The sequence below is a fragment of the Lathamus discolor genome, chromosome 2, assembly GCF_037157495.1.
Source record: "Lathamus discolor isolate bLatDis1 chromosome 2, bLatDis1.hap1, whole genome shotgun sequence".
NCBI classification, from domain to species: domain Eukaryota; kingdom Metazoa; phylum Chordata; class Aves; order Psittaciformes; family Psittacidae; genus Lathamus; species Lathamus discolor.
Genome location: NC_088885.1, coordinates 76329805 through 76351410, shown reverse-complemented (window position 1 = coordinate 76351410; position 21606 = coordinate 76329805). Strand labels below are relative to the sequence as shown.

The 21606-nt window shown below is 37.2% G+C and overlaps 1 protein-coding gene across 5 annotated transcripts in view; it reads left to right on the top strand.

The window, feature by feature from the left end:
• MC4R (melanocortin 4 receptor) overlaps positions 1-21606 on the top strand; it is an 85724-nt gene that overhangs the window by 52453 nt on the left and 11665 nt on the right. For 2 of the 5 annotated variants that reach the window (XM_065667545.1, XM_065667543.1), the window contains exons 1-2: positions 4683-4737; positions 8433-8473. The exons of 2 other annotated variants lie outside the window; for them this stretch is intronic. In XM_065667545.1, coding sequence (XP_065523617.1) covers positions 4706-4737; positions 8433-8473 — 73 coding nt within the window. In that variant the 5' untranslated portion in view covers positions 4683-4705. Of the gene's footprint in view, positions 1-4682; positions 4738-8432; positions 8474-20986; positions 21085-21606 lie in introns of those variants that run through there. One more of the 5 variants, XM_065667548.1, reaches the window with a different exon arrangement.

The following is a 21606-nucleotide window of genomic DNA, read 5'->3' as shown; positions in this document are numbered from 1 at the left end:
ACTGGAAGTTATGCTCTTAGTTTTTCAGTGAAGCAGCAGTATACATGAACTTTTCACCTGAATGGATAAAATCTGTTTTATTCCCTTGTTTATTTGTACGTATTTCTGTGGTAATCTTAAAGCAGCTAGACCAACATACCCAACAGATAGGCAGCACAGCATGGAACACTAGCACAGTATTTAAGTGTGTGCCCTCAGTTGCGTGCTTTTGAAACCCAGAGTATAGATGTATATATTATGAAACAGTCTAAGCAATGTTTGCCTTGCTAATATCACAAGCAGACAGAATTTTTTGGAAGCCTGTACATACTGCAGCAGTAAACACAGATGCTCTTTTTTTCATTATTATATTATTATTTGATTGAGTAACCCATGTTTTCTTCAAACAAGCTAGTACTCTGCTTTCCTTCTTTAGTGTGAAATCTCCTGGGAAGAAAAATTCTTCCTGTACTGAAGATGATGCAAATATGTTGATGCTAAAAGGAACAGAAAGGGTCAAAGAATTTTGTATGTGGGAGGATGAAATGTGTCCTTGTACACTGAGATCGTATACATTTACGCATAAACATGGTCAAGGCTTCAAAGCACAGCAGGCTTGTCTATGCTGAGGAACCACACTCTGTAGTATTTATTGATCAAGGTGTGGGGTAGCAGGTGAATAAATCAGACCTAAAAGATTACAGTCAAATCAATTACAGCAATCATCTGTGAACTGTAATTTGACACTCCCTGTCTAAAATATTTGTGTACAAGTGTGTGTATGAGTGTAAATAAGCTTCACTAGTTGTGACATGTAAAGTGTTTTCATCTTGGGAAACAGAGTACTCTTTCATTTTAATTTTCACCAGCACTGATTCTTCCTATTTCAGACTTGTTTATTCACTGAATCATATTTGTCAACAGACAGCCTAGTACGTCTTATCATGTGTTTCAAAGTCACAATCACCTGAAATACCCTGGAAACTAAGCAGCCAGAATTAAGGTGGTAAATGTTTCTAAGTAATGAAGAGCTAAATAAAAGATCATGTAACAATAAGACTTTTCTTCAAACAGAATACTCATGACTGGCTCTGTCTGTGTATGAAGTTAGTTGTTTCTTTGATAATTTTACCCTCAAGGATAAAGAAGGTAACTGAGTCTACAAGATAAACTCATTCAAGGGCATGTGAGGAACTGAATCAGAATTAGACACCCTATCCTTTATTTAACATTTGACTGAAATCTAAAGTGCAATATATGCAATGAACAATAGTTATTAAATCATAGAGAAGTCTGGTATGATGCATAATTCATCAAGAGTATTACATCCACTGGGATTTATAAAATGGAGGTATGCCTCATGGGTACTGAAACCGAACCTTTCTCCCTGTATTTCTTTTAGCTGAAAATGTATTTGAATTATGTAGTCAGATCCAGAAAAAAATTGGAAATAAAACAGTGGTAAAGGAACAAGAACAGCCTGTAAGGAGCATTTTACCATAGAGGAGTAGGGGCACCAGTGAAGGTTCTTCTCAGATTTCTGTGCATAATTCCTGGCTGGGCCTTCATGGCTACACTTCTGTTTACTGTTTATGTACAGAGTTCAAGAAATAATTTCATTGTGACTAAGAAATGGTAGTCTTTATTATTTTTTTCTTTTACCCCTTCTGTATCAATTTATGTTGGATGTTAGAGTAATTATGCAGCTGTTTCAGAAGATTAATTATTTGAGATAAGGAATAGTTATGTTATTCTGTGACTTTTTTATAATCTGTTTTGTGAATATTCAGCATATGAAGACAAGGGGCAATCATATTTTGCTACAACATTTTTCATGAAGAGCATCCCTTCCTTTAGCTCAATGGATTAATTCCATTTATTTGGCACAGATTTTTGATACCTATATCCATTACAGTGAGCAGCTCTGCTTCAAGGAGGCTGCTCAGGAAAGAGTTCAAGCAGCCAAGCCATTTATTTCACATCCTCATAGCAGAGAATTAGAAACAAACTCTTCAGGTCTTCCAGGCATGTAGGATCAAATACTGTGATGTTTGTCATCAACACGTCCTCTCTTTGTGCCATGGGCCACCTCCTCTGAGTTTAATACCATACAGACCCAAAGCCATGGTAAAAAGAGGATTCTGGAGTTTCAGGCACCAGGTTTTGGAGGCCAGTGGTACTCTTGGCTCAGATGCCTCCCTAAGCTTCAGTGAGGAGGATGGGAAAGGAAGTGTAGGTGAATGTAGTTGCTGGCATCACAGCAAGATCTGCCTATGTTGAAATAGCATGTGTGAGGAACAGAGCCTTCATGTCAAGTACATGGACCTGTCACATCTCTTGTATTTACCCTTGTTCGAGATTTGAATTCTGCAAACTCTTTCAAATGACACCCTCTGTGTTGGCTAACAGAGCTATGTGATGCATCTGTGGTGATCAATTCACAGTGCTCCGGTTTTGTGTCTACTCTGTGCCTCAGAACTACCATTAAAAATAAACTGCAGCTCCCTCCTGGCAGCAATAGTGTTATAAAGGGATTTGAACTTCCTGTCACAGGTCTAAGGAGGTTTTATGAACTAACAGCATCACTCAGCAGTGACAGCCCTGAACTTCTGTCAAGCCTCAGTGTTACAGCATACTACAGAGCTATCCCAGGAGGACAATCTCATGGTGGGCATTATTTATTTTTCTTTTCTTTGTTTTCAGGGTTGTTTGTTTTTTTTTTCTTAACACAGAGATAAACTGTGATCTTGCTTGCTTTCAAGTGCTTGTTTTCAAATCATTGTTTTGCTTTGTACAAAAGAGAGAGAAAAAAAAGAAAAGAAATAATGAGTCACTTAGCAGTTATGTTTCTTGTCTGCTTTGGAAGTGAAGGCAGAAGAATATACAAGGCCAAACCAGCTAGTTATCTGTTGTTGGCATTTTTGTTTGAATGCTCACGTCTCAATCTGCTACTGGTAGTGATGTAGGAGCAGGGAGGGGAGCATTTTAAAATTACTATTGACAACATGATCCAGACATGATCCAGCTGGGAGAATGACTCAGAAAGCATCATCCTCATTTCCTGATGCTGAAAGTACATTTGCCGTAGGACAAACCCCCACAAAGGAGTTATTATATAAGGTTCAGCATTTTGATAGAATAGATTAGTTCAAAGAGGCAGGCTGAATCTATTTCTTTTGTCTGGGAGAGCAGGAATTTCAGACCACACATTTATCTCCTCAAAGATGGCCATATACAAGCAAACCTCTCTTCTTTCTGAATAGGATAATGCTGGAGGCTGTTACTCTGTCAGGAATTGGCGCACCCTCTCTTTCCTTTGCAAGATTTCATAGATCTGGACTTGTAGGGCTATGGAGAACATGGTGATCCTATGCATAAACAGCAGTATCTCACTGTGTTTTAGGAGATTACAGAGTGTCTAAGCATCCTACAACAAATGGAAACACTGTTATCATCCTTTCTCATGACCCCCAAACTGGCTACTATGATAGAGACTGTAGTTTTATTAACTCAGGAGTTCAGGAAGAGTTGCAAACTACAAAAGCACCTTTCAGTCTTATTTCTGTAGCAGGCACAAAAGAGGTGTTACAGGCAAAACCTTCCTTCAACATGTCCTGGGTGCAGCAGTAGCAGTTTTTCTCCTTCTTAGTAGCTGGTGCAGCGCTGTGTTTTGACTTTCAGCCTGGGAACAGAGCTGATAACACCGGTGATTTTAGTTGTTGCTAAGTAATGTTTACCCTGACTAAGGACTTTGTGAGTCTCATGCTCTGCCAGGGACGAGGGGAGGCTGGGAGGAAACAGAGGCAGGACACCTGACCCAAGCTATCCAAAGAGGTATTCCATACCACAGCACATCATGCTCAGGGAGGTAACGGTGAGTTACCCAGAAGGGCACGGGCTCTCTTCTGGAGGCTTGAACTCGTTCGGTGGTGGTATCGTATTCTCTTCCCTTGTTATATTCTCTTATCAATATTATCATTGGTGGTAGCAGTAGTGATTTGTGTTATCCCTTAGTTACTGGGCTGTTCTTATCTCAACCCCTGGTTGCTCTGATGCTGGGACAATGGGGCCGATGGTCACGAACTAGAAGGTAGTGAAGACAAGCAGCTGGGATCACTTGCTAGAGAAGGGGGAATCGACAAAGCAATTGCAAGAGAGAAAAAGTCCCTCAGTCTTTGCAGGCGGCTCTTGGCAGCTGTGAAAGAAAGGTTTCCATACAAGGACGATGTTATGAGTCGTTCGGCCAAGTGGACTACTTTAGACAAAGGCTTCCAGTCTCTGATGGAATCAGCCATCATAGAGATTATCTATCACATCAAGTCGAATAACGGGGATATACACACAGACCCAGATGAGGTCGAATGTACACGACCCACATGGCAAAAACTAACACGGAATGCACCATCATTGTATGCCCATTCATTGGCAACAGTAACCTGTAATTACACAGTACCACTAACAGTGGATGAAATGATTCATAAACTCTGAGAGTTCAAAGACAACCTCACCCCTTCCATCATCTCAGCTGTGGAAAAACTGTCCCAGGATCTCAAATAATTGCGGGACGATCTGTCTGATTTATCCAGCTCCTCACGTGTACCAACACACGTCTCAGCTATTAACAAAAGGCGTCCTATTCTTCAAGAGAGAAGATACAGGAGGTATATGTCACAGGCCACCCTATGGTTTTACCCGCGGGATCACGGAGAAGATATGACAAAGTGGGATGGAAAACCTACTTCAGCTTTGGAGGAACAGGTGAGTGAATTGAAGACATAAGCAAGGGACAAAACTGATCATCCCATGAGAGCTGCGGCTTCAGTCCCTGGTGAGCAGGTTCCCAGATGGAGTGGAAGAGCTGATTTTACTCCAGCTCCTGTGATAACGAAGAATAATCCCTTTCAGCATGACTTAAGTGTTCAGTGTTGTGATGACTATTAGAAGGGCCCTGTCTCCAGCAGGTGGAGGTAGGGGACAGTCGGATTTACTGAACTGTGTGGATCACATGGCCTGGCACATCATTCCCACAGAAGTATAAGGCTCTAGTAGATACCGGTGCACAGTGTACCCTGATGCCATCAAGCTGACAAGGGATGGAACCTAACATCATGGACTGAATGAACTCGACAGCATTATAGGGATTGGTCCATGCACTAAGAAATGATTTCTTTCTCTCTGTCTGTGTGTGTATGTGGATGCATATATATGTAAGAGAGATGGTATATTAAAAATGTGGGATCTGAGCATGATGTGAATGGTATGGAATCAGAGGTGGATACTGTCCTGGGTTTAGCAGTAGCTTAGTAGCTGGTGTAGCGCTGTGTTTTGACTTTCAGCCTGGGAACAGAGCTGATAACACTGATTGGTTTTAGTTGTTGCTAAGTAATGTTTACCCTGACTAAGGACTTTGTGAGTCTCATGCTCTGCCAGGGACGAGGGGAGGCTGGGAGGAAACAGAGGCAGGACACCTGACCCAAGCTATCCAAAGAGGTATTCCATACCACAGCACATCATGCCCAGGGAGGTAGCGGTGAGTTAGCCGGATGGGCACCGGCTCTCTTCTGGAGGCTTGAACTCATTCGGCAGTGGTATCGTATTCTCTTCCCTTGTTATATTCTCTTATCATTATTATAATTGGTGGTAGCAGTAGTGATTTGTGTTATCCCTTAGTTACTGGGCTGTTAGTATCTCAAACTGTGGAGTTATATTCTCTCGACTCTTCTCCCATCCCTCCAGGAGCGGGGAGGCAGGGAGGGGAAGAAAGAGGGAGAAAGGTGGCGGGAGTGAGTGAACGAGCTGTGTGGCTCGGTTTAAACCATGACACAACATATGTTTCTTTACCATTGATTTTCCCCGCCCAAACACTTCACAAAGATTTGCTGTTTTATGTTTTTACTTATTTATACTGAAACTTGAAATTTGGATTATTCTCTTGTGTATCCTCATGATCAATGAGAGCGTAAATTAGTTATAATATTAAATGAATAAAAAGCACTAATCTACAGGCTAAGAGAAAGACATTTTTACATTTCAAGAACAAAAAAGAATGACACAAAGCCATGCAGGGTTTTGTTATTGCTTTTTATGGCAACTTCAATGAAAATAGAAAATAGTTTGAACTGAAAAAGCACTAAATTGCTATCAGAAAGCTCTGCATTCTTATACATCAAATGATTTCTCTTTTGTTTCATCTATCACAATATGAACTGTATAAAAAGAACAGGCAGTCTTTAAAATTCAGATCTGTTTAGAATGAATTAATCTGTTACTTTTAACAAGGAGGAACTAATTTATTTTGTTACCTTTTGATAATGACTGATTTAGCCTGCTTCTCTGATAAAAAATAAATTTAATGCAGAGTCATGTAGAAAATGAATAATAGAATGCTGGGAATATGCACAAACTGAACAATGCCATCTTTGTAATACTGTTACTTGTAACTCTTCATCTGTGTTTTGATTTGCGTTGGAAATTCCATCATCTTAATTTTTTTGTGATTCTTATCGGGAAGCTAAATAAGAGAAGGAAACTGAAAATCATGTCAAAAACCGTATGTTTCAGAGCTTCATAGAACTGGATAATTTGTTAAAGTTCTCTAGGGTAATCAGTAAAAGATTAGCACCACTTGCCATTTTCTTGGGAACACCTGGTATGAATTGATCTTCACACAATATAAAAGGAACAAAGAGAAACTTAATCCTATAAGATATCAGCCAGTTTATTATCTAAGTTCCAGAAGAGAGGTATAAGAAGATTTTTCAATCACTGCCAATATTTTGCATATCTTTCTCTCATTCTTTGCATTTTTGTTGATTAAAAGATTGACATTTTGGTCACAGATCTTTTCTCCAATGACTCAGCAGCCCTACAAGAATGGGCTATGCTTATTTCTCTTTGGACCCTTCACTAACAACTATCCTGCAAATAAATAAGCTATCACAATCTTCCTGTGTAACCTCTAAAAGTAAGCTAAAGCTCTTTGTATTTTGAAATTTTCGTTCCTTTTTCTTTCCAACAGAACAATTTGAGTTTGTGAAATTTTCCTTTTTTTGGTTCACATTTTATCATTGACTGCTATAAATAGAAGTTTATTAAAGATGCTAATTTACACTTTTTTCACCACCATTTGCAGTCATACTGAAAGCTGGAAATGAGCATGACCCAAACGGATTATGGCTGAATATCATGCACAAAATGTTCTTTCTTACTGATTTCCCTGGAAGCTTTAACGTACTCCAAGCAATTCAGATGCAAGAAAACTACACTGCATTGTCTTCATGAAAGAACTGATTGGAGTGTCTCTGAAATGGCTTAATAAAAATGCAAAACGGAGTTGCCTTGTGCCTGACATAAGTATTCTTAGAATACACTCCTATGTTATGGTTTTGGCTTGTTTTGCTTGCTAAAAGGTTTCAAGACCCCATTACAGGGCATGCTGAGTTCTATTTATATGTTCTTTTGCCAATCTCACTGACCTGCAACTGCAGAAAAGTTGATTTTGGTTACACAGATGAAAGTTTCTTTCATTTTGAGTTGTTAAAAACAGAATAGTCAAGCAACTTTACCTTGAACTGATACATATTTGCCTGTTTGAAGTAAGATGAGTTTAGGGTTCTGAGGAAGGATGAGAATTTTTCAGGCAGGTGATTACTCTGTAAATGGTAAAAGTTAGATTTGTACAAAAGGACCAAGCCAGGGACATAGGTGAAGAAAAATTGTATCAGTTGAAGCAAAAAAATAAAGATTCTGATAATTTTATGGGAAGTACAGCTTTTTGTGGTAACTTCTAGTGCACAACATTCATTCTCTCTTCCAGATTATGTGATAAAAGTATTAGGTTGTGAAGTGGATTTGAAAAATGTGTTCAGAAATACTTCTAGGCGAGACTCTGAAGTCCAGTCTAATGCACAGAAAAACTGCAGATCAATACTACTTACATCTCTTTGAAAGACTGGTTACTGTTGCAGTTGAGAACTTAACGGTATTTACTTTGATTACATCATCTAACCTGTTTATAAACACAAACCTCATGTAATGCAGACAAAGCAGTGGACAATATGGGTAAATTGAGTCAGAAAGAACAAAAACCTTTCCTTAATCGTGGAACAAGAAATAAAAATTGTTCACACACTTCATTTGGCTAATTTCTAAGGCAGTAAAGACTGAACTTATCAGGGAGAGATCAGAAGCAAAGACTAAAACAAAACCCATCAGCTTTGAGATGATTATAAACATCTCTAAACAGTAGCAACAGCATGAAGACAGGCCAGATAAAAATACAATTTTCATAAATGTCATGCTTATCTTGCGACTGAGAAATTTTTTTTTTTTGTTAAAATGCAAATTAACTTTCATGGAAAATAGTACCAAAATAAATCCAGATCTATGTTTTCTTCCAAAGCCGAGGCATCTAAATTCTCTTTTTTTTTTTTTTTTTTTTTTTAATTTTACAGAGAAATAGAAGAGAAAGAGAAGGCCAACAGAAATTGCCCTGGTAACATATTTATTTCCTTGATTTTCCTCAAAAATTAGTTAACTTTTAATTTTATAGGCAATCAGAAAACATAAATCACTGGAATTCATTTCAGTTGGAACTTGAACCCCCACTTTTTTACCGTGAGGGTGACTGAGCACTGGCACAGGTTTCCCAGAGAGAATGTGGGGTCTCCATCCTTGGACATACTCAAAACCCTGACTGGACATGGTCCTGGGCCACTTGGTCTAACTGGCCCTGCTTGAGCAGGGACTTGGACAAGATAACCTCCAAGGGTCCCTTCCCACCTCAACCATGCTGTAATTCTGCACTTGTTGAAAGAAAAAGAAAATTCACATTTCCTGAGATTCTCTTTTCTCTGATTTACTATTTGGGAAGTTAGTTGCTATTGGGAAGTTAGTAATCTCACTAAATGAATACTGAATCTGGTTTACTCCGTGACTTTCACAGTCATGTTTTTTTGGTTTTTTTTTTGTTTTTTTTTTGGGTTTTTTTTTTTTTTATGCTGGAAAATCTATTAGCTTTTGTTCAAAGGTGTCAAGTCTGTTTTGAGGCTTTGAAGGGAAAGAAAAAAAGGAAGAGAGATTTATGACTGATAATCATGATTGATCAAGATGTAAATAGACACTCTTATAGTGCCAAGGAATAATGAAGGAAACATTGTGAGCTAAATGTTTAGCCAAAGCATATGGAAGCCTGGATAAATAAGTATTAGAATTCTTCTAGAAAAAACTGTATTTCAGTTCACCGACTGTTTAGGGAAAGGATATTTTATAGCACTATTTTTAAAATGAGCACTCTTGGAACCTCTATTTCACAAAAATCAAATACTATATGTTCAAAAGAAATATTAAATCATATGGATCTCATTGGTCCTCTATTTTAAAAAGACCTTGGAAATAAAATGAGAAATAGTGTATGTGTCACTGAACTTTTAACGTGATTTTAGTAGAGGCTCTTCCACTAAAGTAAGAAAAACAACATGAGGTTAACTAACCATGAAAATGCTGTCTAAGGCTCTGATAGTTGAACAGGAAGCAAAGGATGCAAACATTAATAAAAATAAATAAATGAATTAATACATTTCCAATGGTAATTTTTCAATATTTTATGTTTCTTATTTGGGTTAATTTTTCTCCTTCCCCGGTGAAATCTGTGCCATGGCCATGATAATTTTACATACTACCCACAGATTTAGAAACCTAAATTGAGAATTATCAAATAACCAGTGACAAGTTCCTTGATAAAAGTATTCATGTATTTTTAGACTTTTCTGAGATATGACTGTATAGGAAAGAATGTTTCTCTCTACTTCAGGCTGCAAGCCTATGCCCTTTTATTCTTAACCATTTTTAAGCAGAGCAAGGTATAGATGATCTTGAGGTCCTTTCCAACCCTAACTATTCTATGATTCTATGATTTTTCACCAGTGATAAACTGAAAGCTTGTCCTTCTAGATGACATTTGAGGATAAAGATTAAACTGTAGTGAAGGTAAATTACCTACTCAGTTTCCACTTTAATTACATTTTGTATTTATAACATTCTGTATTATTCAGGAAAATAACACAGCATGCAGTAAATCAAGTAGTACACTTTGTCTGACTAATTCCAAGTAATGTTCCTGCATAATATTTTTACTTTAAGTCTGATTTACGTAGTTGTGTTTATCATGTCAAGGTCATCTCTGTATGCTATTTTGAATTCTAGATATCTGAAGTATTCTATGATTCTATGAAGTATGGTGGGTTTGCTTGTAGTACTTGGATCTTTTAATTTATATTCATCCTATTTGAAGCCACAGTGAACACTAAGATAGTTTAGCAGATGTTGCCCAGCAACAGCTTAGTGTTCATGAAGGTTGGACTCATATGAATAGGATCCACATGTCAGTGGCTGAAGATATCAAGGATGTTGGAGTACTTTATGAGTTAGATGAATGCTTCCAATGCAAAGCTCCAATTATTTCACAAATGCCTATATGTCTTTGTGGATCATTCTTTTACTTCCTTTGTGTTAAAAATAACTTTGGGGAGCAACTACTGAATCCTCTGGGGATATACAGAGCTATGCAACTGCTTGGCTGAGTGCTGTACACATGCATACATATGGGGAAACATGCAGCATTATTAAAAAAAAAAAAAAAAAGGAAACAGCTTCTTTAGTTGATACAGATGGTATGCTGACATGTATTATTCAGTATGTTCCTGAGCTGCTCAATACTTGTTATCTGCAATAGAAATTCCAAAGTATTGCCAAACTTTTACATGCATAAACACGTTAGTGCTTTCAAAGCCATCCAGTGTGCATTGCTGATAATTCTCCATAAAATTTAGTAGCATGGATACCCCACAGCTAATCATTAAACTTTCAGGCTTTTGAGGCTGGAAAAAAATTGATGTTGATGCTGTAGTCTGACCTCTTGGATATCTTTGTGACAGATACTCCACCCAAAATTTCCTTTTGTGTGACAGATATTTTTATTCATGAAAAAAATAATCTATTTTCAAAAGACACTCACAAGTACTATGAGTCTGTGGTAGATAATTTTCCATATCTTTTTGTCAGGACATGTTATTATCAGTAATATTTTAAGCTAAAAGTAAGAACTTTCTCAGCATCTGGATGTCAGGTCCCAGACACCTGTTACATTGTGTCAGCCCATCTCCTGCATAATCTCGGTGACTTACACCCTTTCTGCACAGTTATATAAACACCCTATTACATGACAGTAGTTATATTCTGTGACTCTGTAACCTCTTAACCTTCCTTACTCATACATGTTGTGATCTCCTTCAGTGTCTCAGTGAAAGAAAAGTCGTTTTTTTTTTTTTTTTTTCCAGAACACAAGTAATTCTTGCATTGTTTTACTGATCCCTCTCTGTTTCTCAGGATTCCCACACCCCAGACGGTGTGACTGGATGCAGTGTGCAGGCAGCTGGTTCATTCTTGTGAAGTGCAGCAGCGGCACCCTGGCCTCATGGGGAGGCTGTGATCTTTACTGCAGTGAGTGAGGAATGAGAGAAGAAAACCCACAACAATGCCCATGGGATGTCTCTGGGAAATACAAAGAAGCTTTCTAAGCCCTTTAATCAGTGTTGCTGGAAGGCTAATATAATGTCCCTGAAAAACAAGCTCAAATTTTGGCTGATGAAATATATGGCATATTGTCCTGGGTTCAGCAGTAGCAGTCATTTTTCTCCTTCTTAGGAGCTAGTGCAGTGCTGTGTTTTGATTTTTGGCATGGGAACAGTGTTGATAACGCCAATGTTTTTAGTTGCTGCTCAAATATTTTAGTCTGACCAAAGACTTTCTGAGCCCCATGCTCTGCCAGGGAGGAGGGGAAGCCGGGAGAAAGCAGAGACAGGACACCTGACCCAAACTGACCAAAGAAGTATTCCATACCACAGTACGGCATGCCCAGGATGTAACTGGGAGTTACCCAGAAGGGCTGGGGACTGCAGGGTTGGACGAGGTATCGGTCAGTGCTTGGCTGGGGGGAGTGGGGCGAGGTACTGGTCAGCTGCTGTTGAGGTGTTGTATTCTTTCTTCTTGTTATTTTTCTTTATCGTTATTATTATTGGTGGTAGCAGCAGTGATTTGTGTTATACCTTAGTTACTAAACTGTTCTTATCTCAACCCATGGGAGTTGCATTCTTTTTGATTCTCCTCTCCGTCCCTCCAGGAATAGAGGGAGGGAAAGAAGTGAGGGGAGTGAGTGAACGAGCTTTTGTGGTTGGGTTTAAACCATGACACATATTAAAAAGTACTGGTGGTACATAGATTCAAATTCTTTTCCTCCCTAGAGCTGCATTGCTGAAAGGTGCTAAGAGGATGCACATACACGATTTCTTCGCAGCATACTTAAATTAGGCAAAGAATAGAAAACAACAAAAAGACTGTTTAAAACCACCACTGAAGCTAGATAAAAGGCAACACGATGCCATTTTATGAATAATACATTATTACTATTAGGCAAACAGATGAGAATTATTAGACCCACTTACAGCAAGGTAGGAATGTGACCTACAAAATTACTGCCCTCAAAATCCTGGCATAGCTGCCACCCAATCCTAAAGGTGCCTTACATCTTAGTCTAAAACCACCACATGCAGCTCAGGACTACGAATACCTGGGAACCACACATTTCATTATGAAAGTTTTAAAGGTTAATATTTCAAAGCTCAACACTATCCCTTAATTCTGTCTTTTTCTCAGGAGCTTAAAGCCAAGCCTATAATGCTGGTAACAGTAATTCTAGTGATGCTGGTGGGACTTTGCTGATTTACAGAAGCTGAGCATCTATTGCAGTATGTTATATAGACAACCATGTTAGAGTACCAAAGCTGTAACTAAAGTTTCTTGGGGGAGCATTACTGGGTTATTATGCAGTAAGACTGGAAAATATACTGATTCTGCAGCATGGAGAGATGGCTTCTTGCATCTCCCTAATGATCTTAATACTCAACTAGAATACTCGCTCAGTTAAACAGTGGTTAAAATATTTGTCCCAGTATTAAGGCTTCATTATAGTTGTTGGTGTTTTGGTTTTTTGGTTTGTTTTGTTTTTTTTTTTTTTTTGTTTGGTTTGTGTTGGTTTTTTTAACAAACAGGAAACTGAGTTAATGTAAGTTTATTTCACATCTTGAACTCACATCTTCATAACTCCACATGCAGCTGCTTCCTGAAATAAAAATAACCCTGCTCTTTAGGAGTTCAAATATTGTAGGGTTTTAAGATTATGTTTTTGTTTATCTTTCTGAATTCTGACTGTAGAAGGAAGAATTAGACCCATTGGGAGGAGCTACACAAGTTTTATAACAAGGGTGCATATTCTTGAATATGTATGTGTTAATACTTGCCAGTAATTTTCTATGTGAACTTTTTTGCACAATGGTGATACATAATATTCATCTTTCCTCTGGAAGGCTCTTATAAGTTAACATAATTTATACTGAAATAAAGTCTTCCCCTTTGACTATTTCTCTGTACTTTAAATGCAGAAACGGTCTGAAAGACATGACAGAGTTGATAGAGAAAATGGAGACAGTTGTTTAACTCTGGAGAAGCTATATTTCTTCAAGGGTTTTTCAATACATTATTTCTGGTGATTCACTGCACTGTATTATAAGCCTCAAGTTCTGAAATAGAACATGCAGCAGGAAGATCCAGCTTTCCTATTTAAATGACTTGTATTTGCTCAACTCTTATCTAATATGTATGCCCCCTTTCATGGTTACATAGTTACACTTATATTCAGGGAGACCAAATTCCACATGCATCCTCAGGTCTAATGTTCTCCCTTGCATGAAGGCTTTGCCTCTCTTTTTCATTTTTCCACCTAGCTAATGGGTAATATTAGACATGAGAACACAAGCAGAATTTAGGCTGTCTTCTTGAGAGCTTTTCTGCACCTAGAGTTTTGGAGTATGCTACTCCAAAAGTTTTGACAAAGGCATATAGAGTTTGACTTGATCTTCAGTGGTTCTAATCTATTACAGTAAAATGAGTGCATTCTCTGTTTTATACTTGCACCTACCCATTCCAAGTAACGCAAAACCTCAGCAAGATCACACAATTTTGTTTGACACAGTACAGAGGTTTTAGGTCTTGCAAGTACATAATAACATAAAACAGGCTCTTAGGTTCCCCTGGAAATTCTCCCTGTTGTAATTTTCTTACTTAGACTGAACAGCTTTATAGCACTAAGTTAATTTCCCCAACTTTTCACTCCTAATTAGAAAATACTCTTCTCTGGTTTTACTCACTTTTGTTCTGGTGATATTGTGCATTACTGAAGAAGATATTTGGAATAAGATTTGAGTTTTTGCAGATCATGAAACCGTTAAGACAGTGGTGCTCATACGTGGATTGTAAATTTTCTTGCTAGAGGTTTGAATAAATGTAGGTAGAAGATTTCTATGGGAAAAATAATCACAAATCCAGGACAGATGTTGATCAGTCAGGCATATTTTATGCACTAATAATACAGAACCATGACATAACTTTGAAATATTTCTACAACGTATTTTGCTTCTGGTTTAGATTCCTGGAAAAATGCAATGGGTGTTCCTTCGCTTTCTCAAGTGTGCATGAGAAAAGCAATCCTCACTAGGAACCAGATATTTTTGTGCTGCATCTAATGTTATGGGCTATGGCTGATATCTCTAGCTGCCAAGATGTAGCTAGAATGAAAACAACATTTCATTAGCACTCCAGTTCTATCCAGAGAATACTTTTGCATATTCACAGGTATTGTTTCAATTGCTGATAGTATGTAGGAGCAAAACTAATAGAAGTTTATGATCCAGTGACTCCTGTGATGACAAACCAATAGGCTTTTGATGGAAACTGAAACATGAGTAGTTCATTTCAGTAGTTACTGGGTGCTGAATCTGTTCAATGTAAAATATTTATGATTCCCTCATGGTGTCTCTTTTATCCACTCCTAACAAGCATTTGAATGAGCTACATTATTCACCCTGTGTTTTAAGATACTTTTTGCTTCTTCCAGGGGCATTATGAAGTTGAGTAAATTGAGTTTTCCAAGCGGCTAACAGGTTCTCCTTCAGCGCAGTCTATTGCCTGAAAGCTACTTCAAGTTTGTATGACCTCTCCACATTACAGGTATCAGTAGCTTTGGCTGTATATCAACATTGCAGTGGAGTTACTTGCACTATAGTATAGTATTCTATATGAAGTACTAATCTGTTTGGAGGTCTTAATCTCCCTGAGTTCAGTGGAAAAATTACTGTATATTCTGTGAGCAAGACAATCAGTGAGACTCATCCAGATCTCAGATATGTGACTCCTATAGCTCAGGGTAAAATTGCCATTGGGAAAAGTCTTTTTTTCTGATATGAAAGCTTCTGATGTAGTAAAGGTGCTGAACTCAACAGTATGCAAATTAATGCTACCAGTGCACCAACAGTTACAGTTTTGCAGTAAACTATTTTAAATTTTTGCTTCTGTGGGACTTGGAAAGAGATGCTTGGGACAATAATTTGAGAATTACTCTGTTTCTGTTGGCATGAAGGAATGCATTATACATGGATGAAACGTACAAAAGTCAGGTCTGTGTTTCTGGTTTCCTGGTTGCCTGAAATGGAAGTGCATAGGAAGTGAATAATTAAACATTTTTGCAAACTTCTGAATTTTGCAGCTGCAAAAAGAGCTATCCAAATGCTTCCTGATTAATTTTTAATGAAATGATTAATTTTTAATTATTGTTTATGATTGTTGTAGATGATTTCTAAACGTTATGCAAAGGATTCACTATACAAACAAAAAAGAAACATAAGCTTCTTAGACAAACCTTTCATATTGTTTTGAATATTGTAATATAGTGTAATAGCATTAGCAAAATAAGCTCAGAGAACTAAGCATCAGTCATGCAACAGCATAAATCCAAATTCCACTAGCCTTGCTGACTCATAGTTCAAAAGAGATGCAGACCAGTTGGAGAAAGTCCAGAGGACAGCAGTGAGAATGACCAGAGTTCCAGAAAACATGACCCATGAGGAAAGATTGAATGAATTAACTAAAGAAGAAAAGCTAATGAGGGATATAAATCCAATAGGTAAATATAAAACATATGAGACAGTTGCACAGGGATTAAACCAGCTGCTTTCAGGTCCAGAGTGAGAAAAAAAACAGTGGTCAGGAATTATAGCAGCAAAGATTTAGGAAAACCATTGTGAGAATAACAACATTCTCACAATAAGAATGTTGCATAAGAACAAGAATCATGCGTAAGAATAGGGAATCAGTCACTGCCAGCCACCTAAACACAGGTTGGAGAGCTGTCTGTCAGGGACAATATAGATGCAGAGAGAGAATTGAAGATGTCTGAGGGCTCCTTCCTACCCCATGACTCCTCAGGGGAGCAGGCTGTGTTTATGTGTCTAACCTTGAATAAACCAGCAAAAGGCATCAACACCTCATATATTACGGTATCAAAATATACACAGAACCTTTAGGTAGCAACTGACATGCACCTTACTAATACCTTAAAAAAATAAAAATAAAAAATTGAAGGAATCTGAAGATCATAAAATATAACTTGCTGGTAAGTCTCCCCCTTTCTCTCAAACCTTGCTGTTAACATGATCTTGGGTCTCAGAAGGTAGAGTCTGCTCTTTTGCTATACTGTTTTTTTCATCAGCCACAACAGTGCTTGTCTTCAGCTTCACACTCTTTACACCACTCTTATATTCCTAAAGGTTTTCCCATCTGGGACAATGTGGAGAGATCATTCATGGGCAAAAGAAAAGTGACGAGCTGCAATGAGCACCACTGCTGATGATCATTACAGAGAACCCTGCATATTTCTTTCTATGTAGAAGTCACCTGTAAACATGCTGAGTAAAGTAATTAAAAGCTATGTATTTGTAGATTGAAGATCAAAATAATCCTGTTGGTTTAAGTACATTCTTCACCCAGATCTATAGCACTGTTAACGTTTGGTCTTTTGCACCTCTATCCCTTACTTCTGGTCATCTGTGTTAAAAAAAAAAATGAAACAGTTTTTATATTTTGTTTCAATAAATAAATTATTAATCTAGGTATCAGTTAATCTGTTCAGTGATTTTTTTAGTTTATTTCAGCTCCAGTCTGTTTCTCTCTGCCATGTACAGACTCCATTACTCTGAACAGTACGATTATCTAGAGCATTTACAAAATCAGCAATCTATCTTCAGTTTACTCAAATCAGTATTTTAATGATCAGCAAACCTTGCAATGTTTAGAGTTTAATTTTAGACGCTTCACTGAACTTTAACTTGAAAATCTTCTCCTTCAATTCTCCACTACTTGGCTTGACTTCCAGAAATGCTACTTGCATATCTGTGCCTGTGGCAGCTACACCCACCCTGACCAAAGCCCTGACAAAGACATGACAAAAGCCCATGAAAGCTTTATATTTATGTGTGGTAGCATTTAGCAGAGAAACACCTTAATTGGGAAAAAAAAACCGATGATTTTGTGCAGGGATGAATTTTGAGACTGAGCAGCTTATTACTTCATCCCTTTTCCTGAGTCACAACCGGCTATTCTGTCTGTCTTTGGAATTCCTGCACTTTAAAAGAGAAAAGGAGAGCATTCAGTACATTCAGAATGTGACTGTACACCAAGACCAAAAAAAAAAAAGGAAAAAAAAAAGAAAACCCTGTGATCTTTCTATTGCTGCATGCACAGCTTCTTGCTTTAGTTGCTGTTATAGATGCCATGCCCTGGTCGATGGGTCTTCTGCCACTATCTAGTGAAGCACAACCACAGCAGATTAGTTTCTGTCCTTTCAGAGATGCTGTCTGCATTAGCTGATATGGGCCACTTCAGAAGTTTTTGCTGAATGCCCTGAATGTATATAAGTTTGCACACTAAAATGTGCAAGTTAAAAAAAATACCAATATGCAGATACATTTTGCTACTTCTCACCCTTTTTCCTGATCAGCTCAGAGTTATGCAGTGAATAATTACAGGGTTTTGACGGTTGTTTTGACTGAACCAGAACTTCAAGGCAGAGAAAAAATATTAGGATTTGCCAAACACTCCAAGTTAAGAAGAATTTTTTTTTGTTTTTTATTTAATTTCCTCTTTAAGAATAAAATTTGCTCAATTTTAGAGTGAAAATTTTGAAATGGGAAATGAAAACATATTTAAATGCAGGTTTTTACTATCAAATGTTTTTGACAGGGAGTATTAATGTTACTTCATTAGTTTTGTAGATAATTTTGGCCAATCTGAGGTAGAATTTTTCAGTGAATAAAATATTTTATGAAGCAATATTCATCTTTCCTCAAAAATTCAATGTACTTTTCCATATTATCTGAATTTACAGTAGAAGAGCTATAAGGAATGATATTAAATCAGTTCAAGACCAAATTAAGAAAACTTTTGCAATGAGAGGCAGAAACTAATTTTAACACAAAGCTTCTGTTTTAAGTGCACAATTCCAGCTTTATGCTAAGAGACTAAATATCATAGAGTCTATTGCTCTGAAATTCTGATTTGAAAGGAATAATTTGTGCATTAGTAGAATTTTGTGTGTTCATCCCAAACCATCAATCACACAGTATTTACATAAAGTTAGGCTTTATCAGGCTTGAACAGTTGCTTGGGACACATAATTTCAGTCCATTTAGCCTGTGTTGCTTTGGAAAGTGCAATACTATATCTGGCAAAAGTTTGTTGTGTTCACTGTAAAGTAATACTTTTAAAAAGAAAGGAATAAAGATACTCTTTTTCACTAAGAATGAATTATTGGTTTCTCAGGTATTGGGAAAAATTAATAGGAACATACACTTCAGAATTTGATCTTTCTTTTTTGTTTCGTATGTCCTCGCTTGAATGAAAGATAACAGTCAAAGGCAGATTTTGGATAATTGATTTGTAATTAAGATAGATTCTAAAGGCAAGATTTTAATGAATTGGTAAAAACTTGACATCAATTTCTGGACAGCTTCCATTGCTGAGTGTCTGAATATATTTGCCATTGAACAGGTGAGCTTTAGCAATATATTCAACAGAAGACATTGCATTTCTAAAAAGTATATAATTAAAAATTTTCAGAGCATTACTACTGGTAAATACAAATAAACTCTTACAGGTTTTTTTTTTTTTTTAACTTGCATTTCTTAGAATAAGCTTGCCAAAAGCTTGAGAAGAACTTAGGGACCTGAATTAGTATTTCAGAAATTGAGCTTATTCAAACAAAGGTTTAAAAGGAAAATTTGTAACAGGTTCCAGAAAGTGTCTCTGTCTGAGAGAAAACCTAGGTAGTGTCAGCCAAAATTATGATCCCTGATGTTTATGAAATAACTTAAAAGGAGATTATATCACTCTGGCATGAATGTAACAACGGGAGAGTGAGAAATGCTGATGTCTCTGTCCAGACATTACCACTTCTGTCTCATTTCAAAGTACCAAAAGAATGAAATTCAGACACACAAATAAAATGTAAAGTGTATTTACTGTCTGAATTCAAAAAAGTAGTCTGCATAGCAACCCCCAGTGAAGGTTACAAACTTTCCATACAAAGGCAGAAAAGGGGATACCCCCTTAGGTTAGAAAGCATGAAAGGAAGTCAATAAAAAGCCCTGAGTTAGACTGGAATATTCATGAGAGTTTGGTAGCTTTCTAAAAGCACATACAGTTTTTCTCAAGAAGCTTGTTGTTTTGAAGTATAGCTTATTAATTCTGTCTGCCATTAACCTTTGCAGTGTTGGCTTGGAAACCCTGTTTCAGATAGAATATGCTGTGTGATGGAGCTACTAAAAGACAACATAAAGTTAGGCCTCCTGTGAAGTTTGACCTTTCCTTTAAATGGCTTGTCTTGTTGAATTTTGATTCAAGTTGGTCTCTAGTCCTGGGAAGTGCTCTAAATTGGTAAGAATAGCGAGAACTGCACCATATTGAGTATTTTGTGAGACTGGGTGCAATAAAAATTTGTAGTTTAGCTGGAGATTGTAGATGCCAGGCAAGGATTACTTTCCTTTTTAAAAAATAATCCACTCTGAGATGCCAATTGTTTTCTGAAGAAGAAAGAGATTGTATTTCGCACAGTGTCTGGGATAGTGGGGTTCCATGTTCATTTGGTTCCTTCACATAAACATATCAGACACTTCATATCAAATTCAGTGATTAAAAGCGACAGTCCGCTAATTCTGCAGATACTTGCTCTGCAGACAGCAATAGACTGTTTGGAAATCATGCACTTTTTTAAAAACATTGCCCTTCATGCCACTGTCTTTCTAAAAGCATTAGAAAGGTTTCCTCTTTCTACTTTCATTAATCCTGTGTTGCTATATGGAAGATTGTCTTTGGGGAGGTAGGGCAAATTTTAAGGAAATAGTATCTTTTTTCAAATGAGGGAAGGATTTCTGCTATTCAACTGAACTAAAACACCAGTGGCCTTTAAATCACTTGCTTGTGTAACACAAAATTCTTAGATATTCTCATATGGAAAGCAATGGGAGCACATTCTCATATCTAATAATTAAAACAGACCTACATAACTTCATCCTTGTTTCTCTTTTCCATCCTTTAAATTAATTGAAATGTAATTACATGTCTTCCATGACCCCAGCACAAAAAAAATATTCTCTACTGACTCCAAGTAATCTGAATCACATTAATGCAGAAAATCTCTTGCTTGAATTTTAATGACCTAGCTAGCTGTCATTTGTGTGGACTTTGTACAAGGTGAGGTGGAAAAGAAGCTGATGGCCCTCACAAGGAGCTTGCTATATTCCTTTCATTGCAGAAAATCTTTTTCATACTCCTTGTTACCCATATAGAGAGTTGCTTATAAGGCTATTTTTAAATAAATGTCTTTCAGGACTTTGCAGCGCTTTCTCTTCCCAGTAGATGAGAGCCACACATCTAACTACACCTAGAGAACTTGAGGGGGAAGGTTGCACCCTTCCCAAAGTAGTTCTCAGCTGAAGCTGGGGCTGCTTTCCTTCCCTGTCTTTCTCCCCTTGCTTCTTAGAGCCCCTGTGTGTTTGAGGTGGGATCTACCAGTCGCAAGAACAGCTCTTTTTAATCTGAAGTAAGCAGAGGTACTCCATGTTGCTGACAAGTTCTCTTAAAGAAACTGTGATTTTGTTTCAGGTGAGTGTTGCACCTTTATCTTTCTCTGTACTTTTGGCCATGATGCAAAGTTGTGATTATAACTGAATTAGTCTATGACTAAGCATATGATAATTCATAATAATTTGGTAACACAAATAAGCTAGTTCCCTCTTGCAGCTGTATTCTACTATTCTCCTTCTGTTTTGATAAGCATTTTCTAAAATTACAAAGGAAACTTTCTAGGCAGAGAAAAAAACTTACTTGATTAATTTCTTTCAAAGAAGCTCTGAATTTCACTTATTAAAGAAATAATGATGAAAGATTTTTTTAGGAAAACGCATAAGATGTGATCTGAGTTTATGTAGGTAGTGTATCTGACTGAGTTTGAAGACAACCTGTAAAACCACTCAGAGTTCTTAAAAAGAAGATGCCAAGGAAGTTCTATTTAATATTAGCAATGGTAATTGTTGTACATGGTTGCTTTTCTCAAAAAGAAATCTAGATAGGACAGTTCTCAGGGTGTAGTTATATACCATGATAATTTTGAGTAAGATTTTAAAA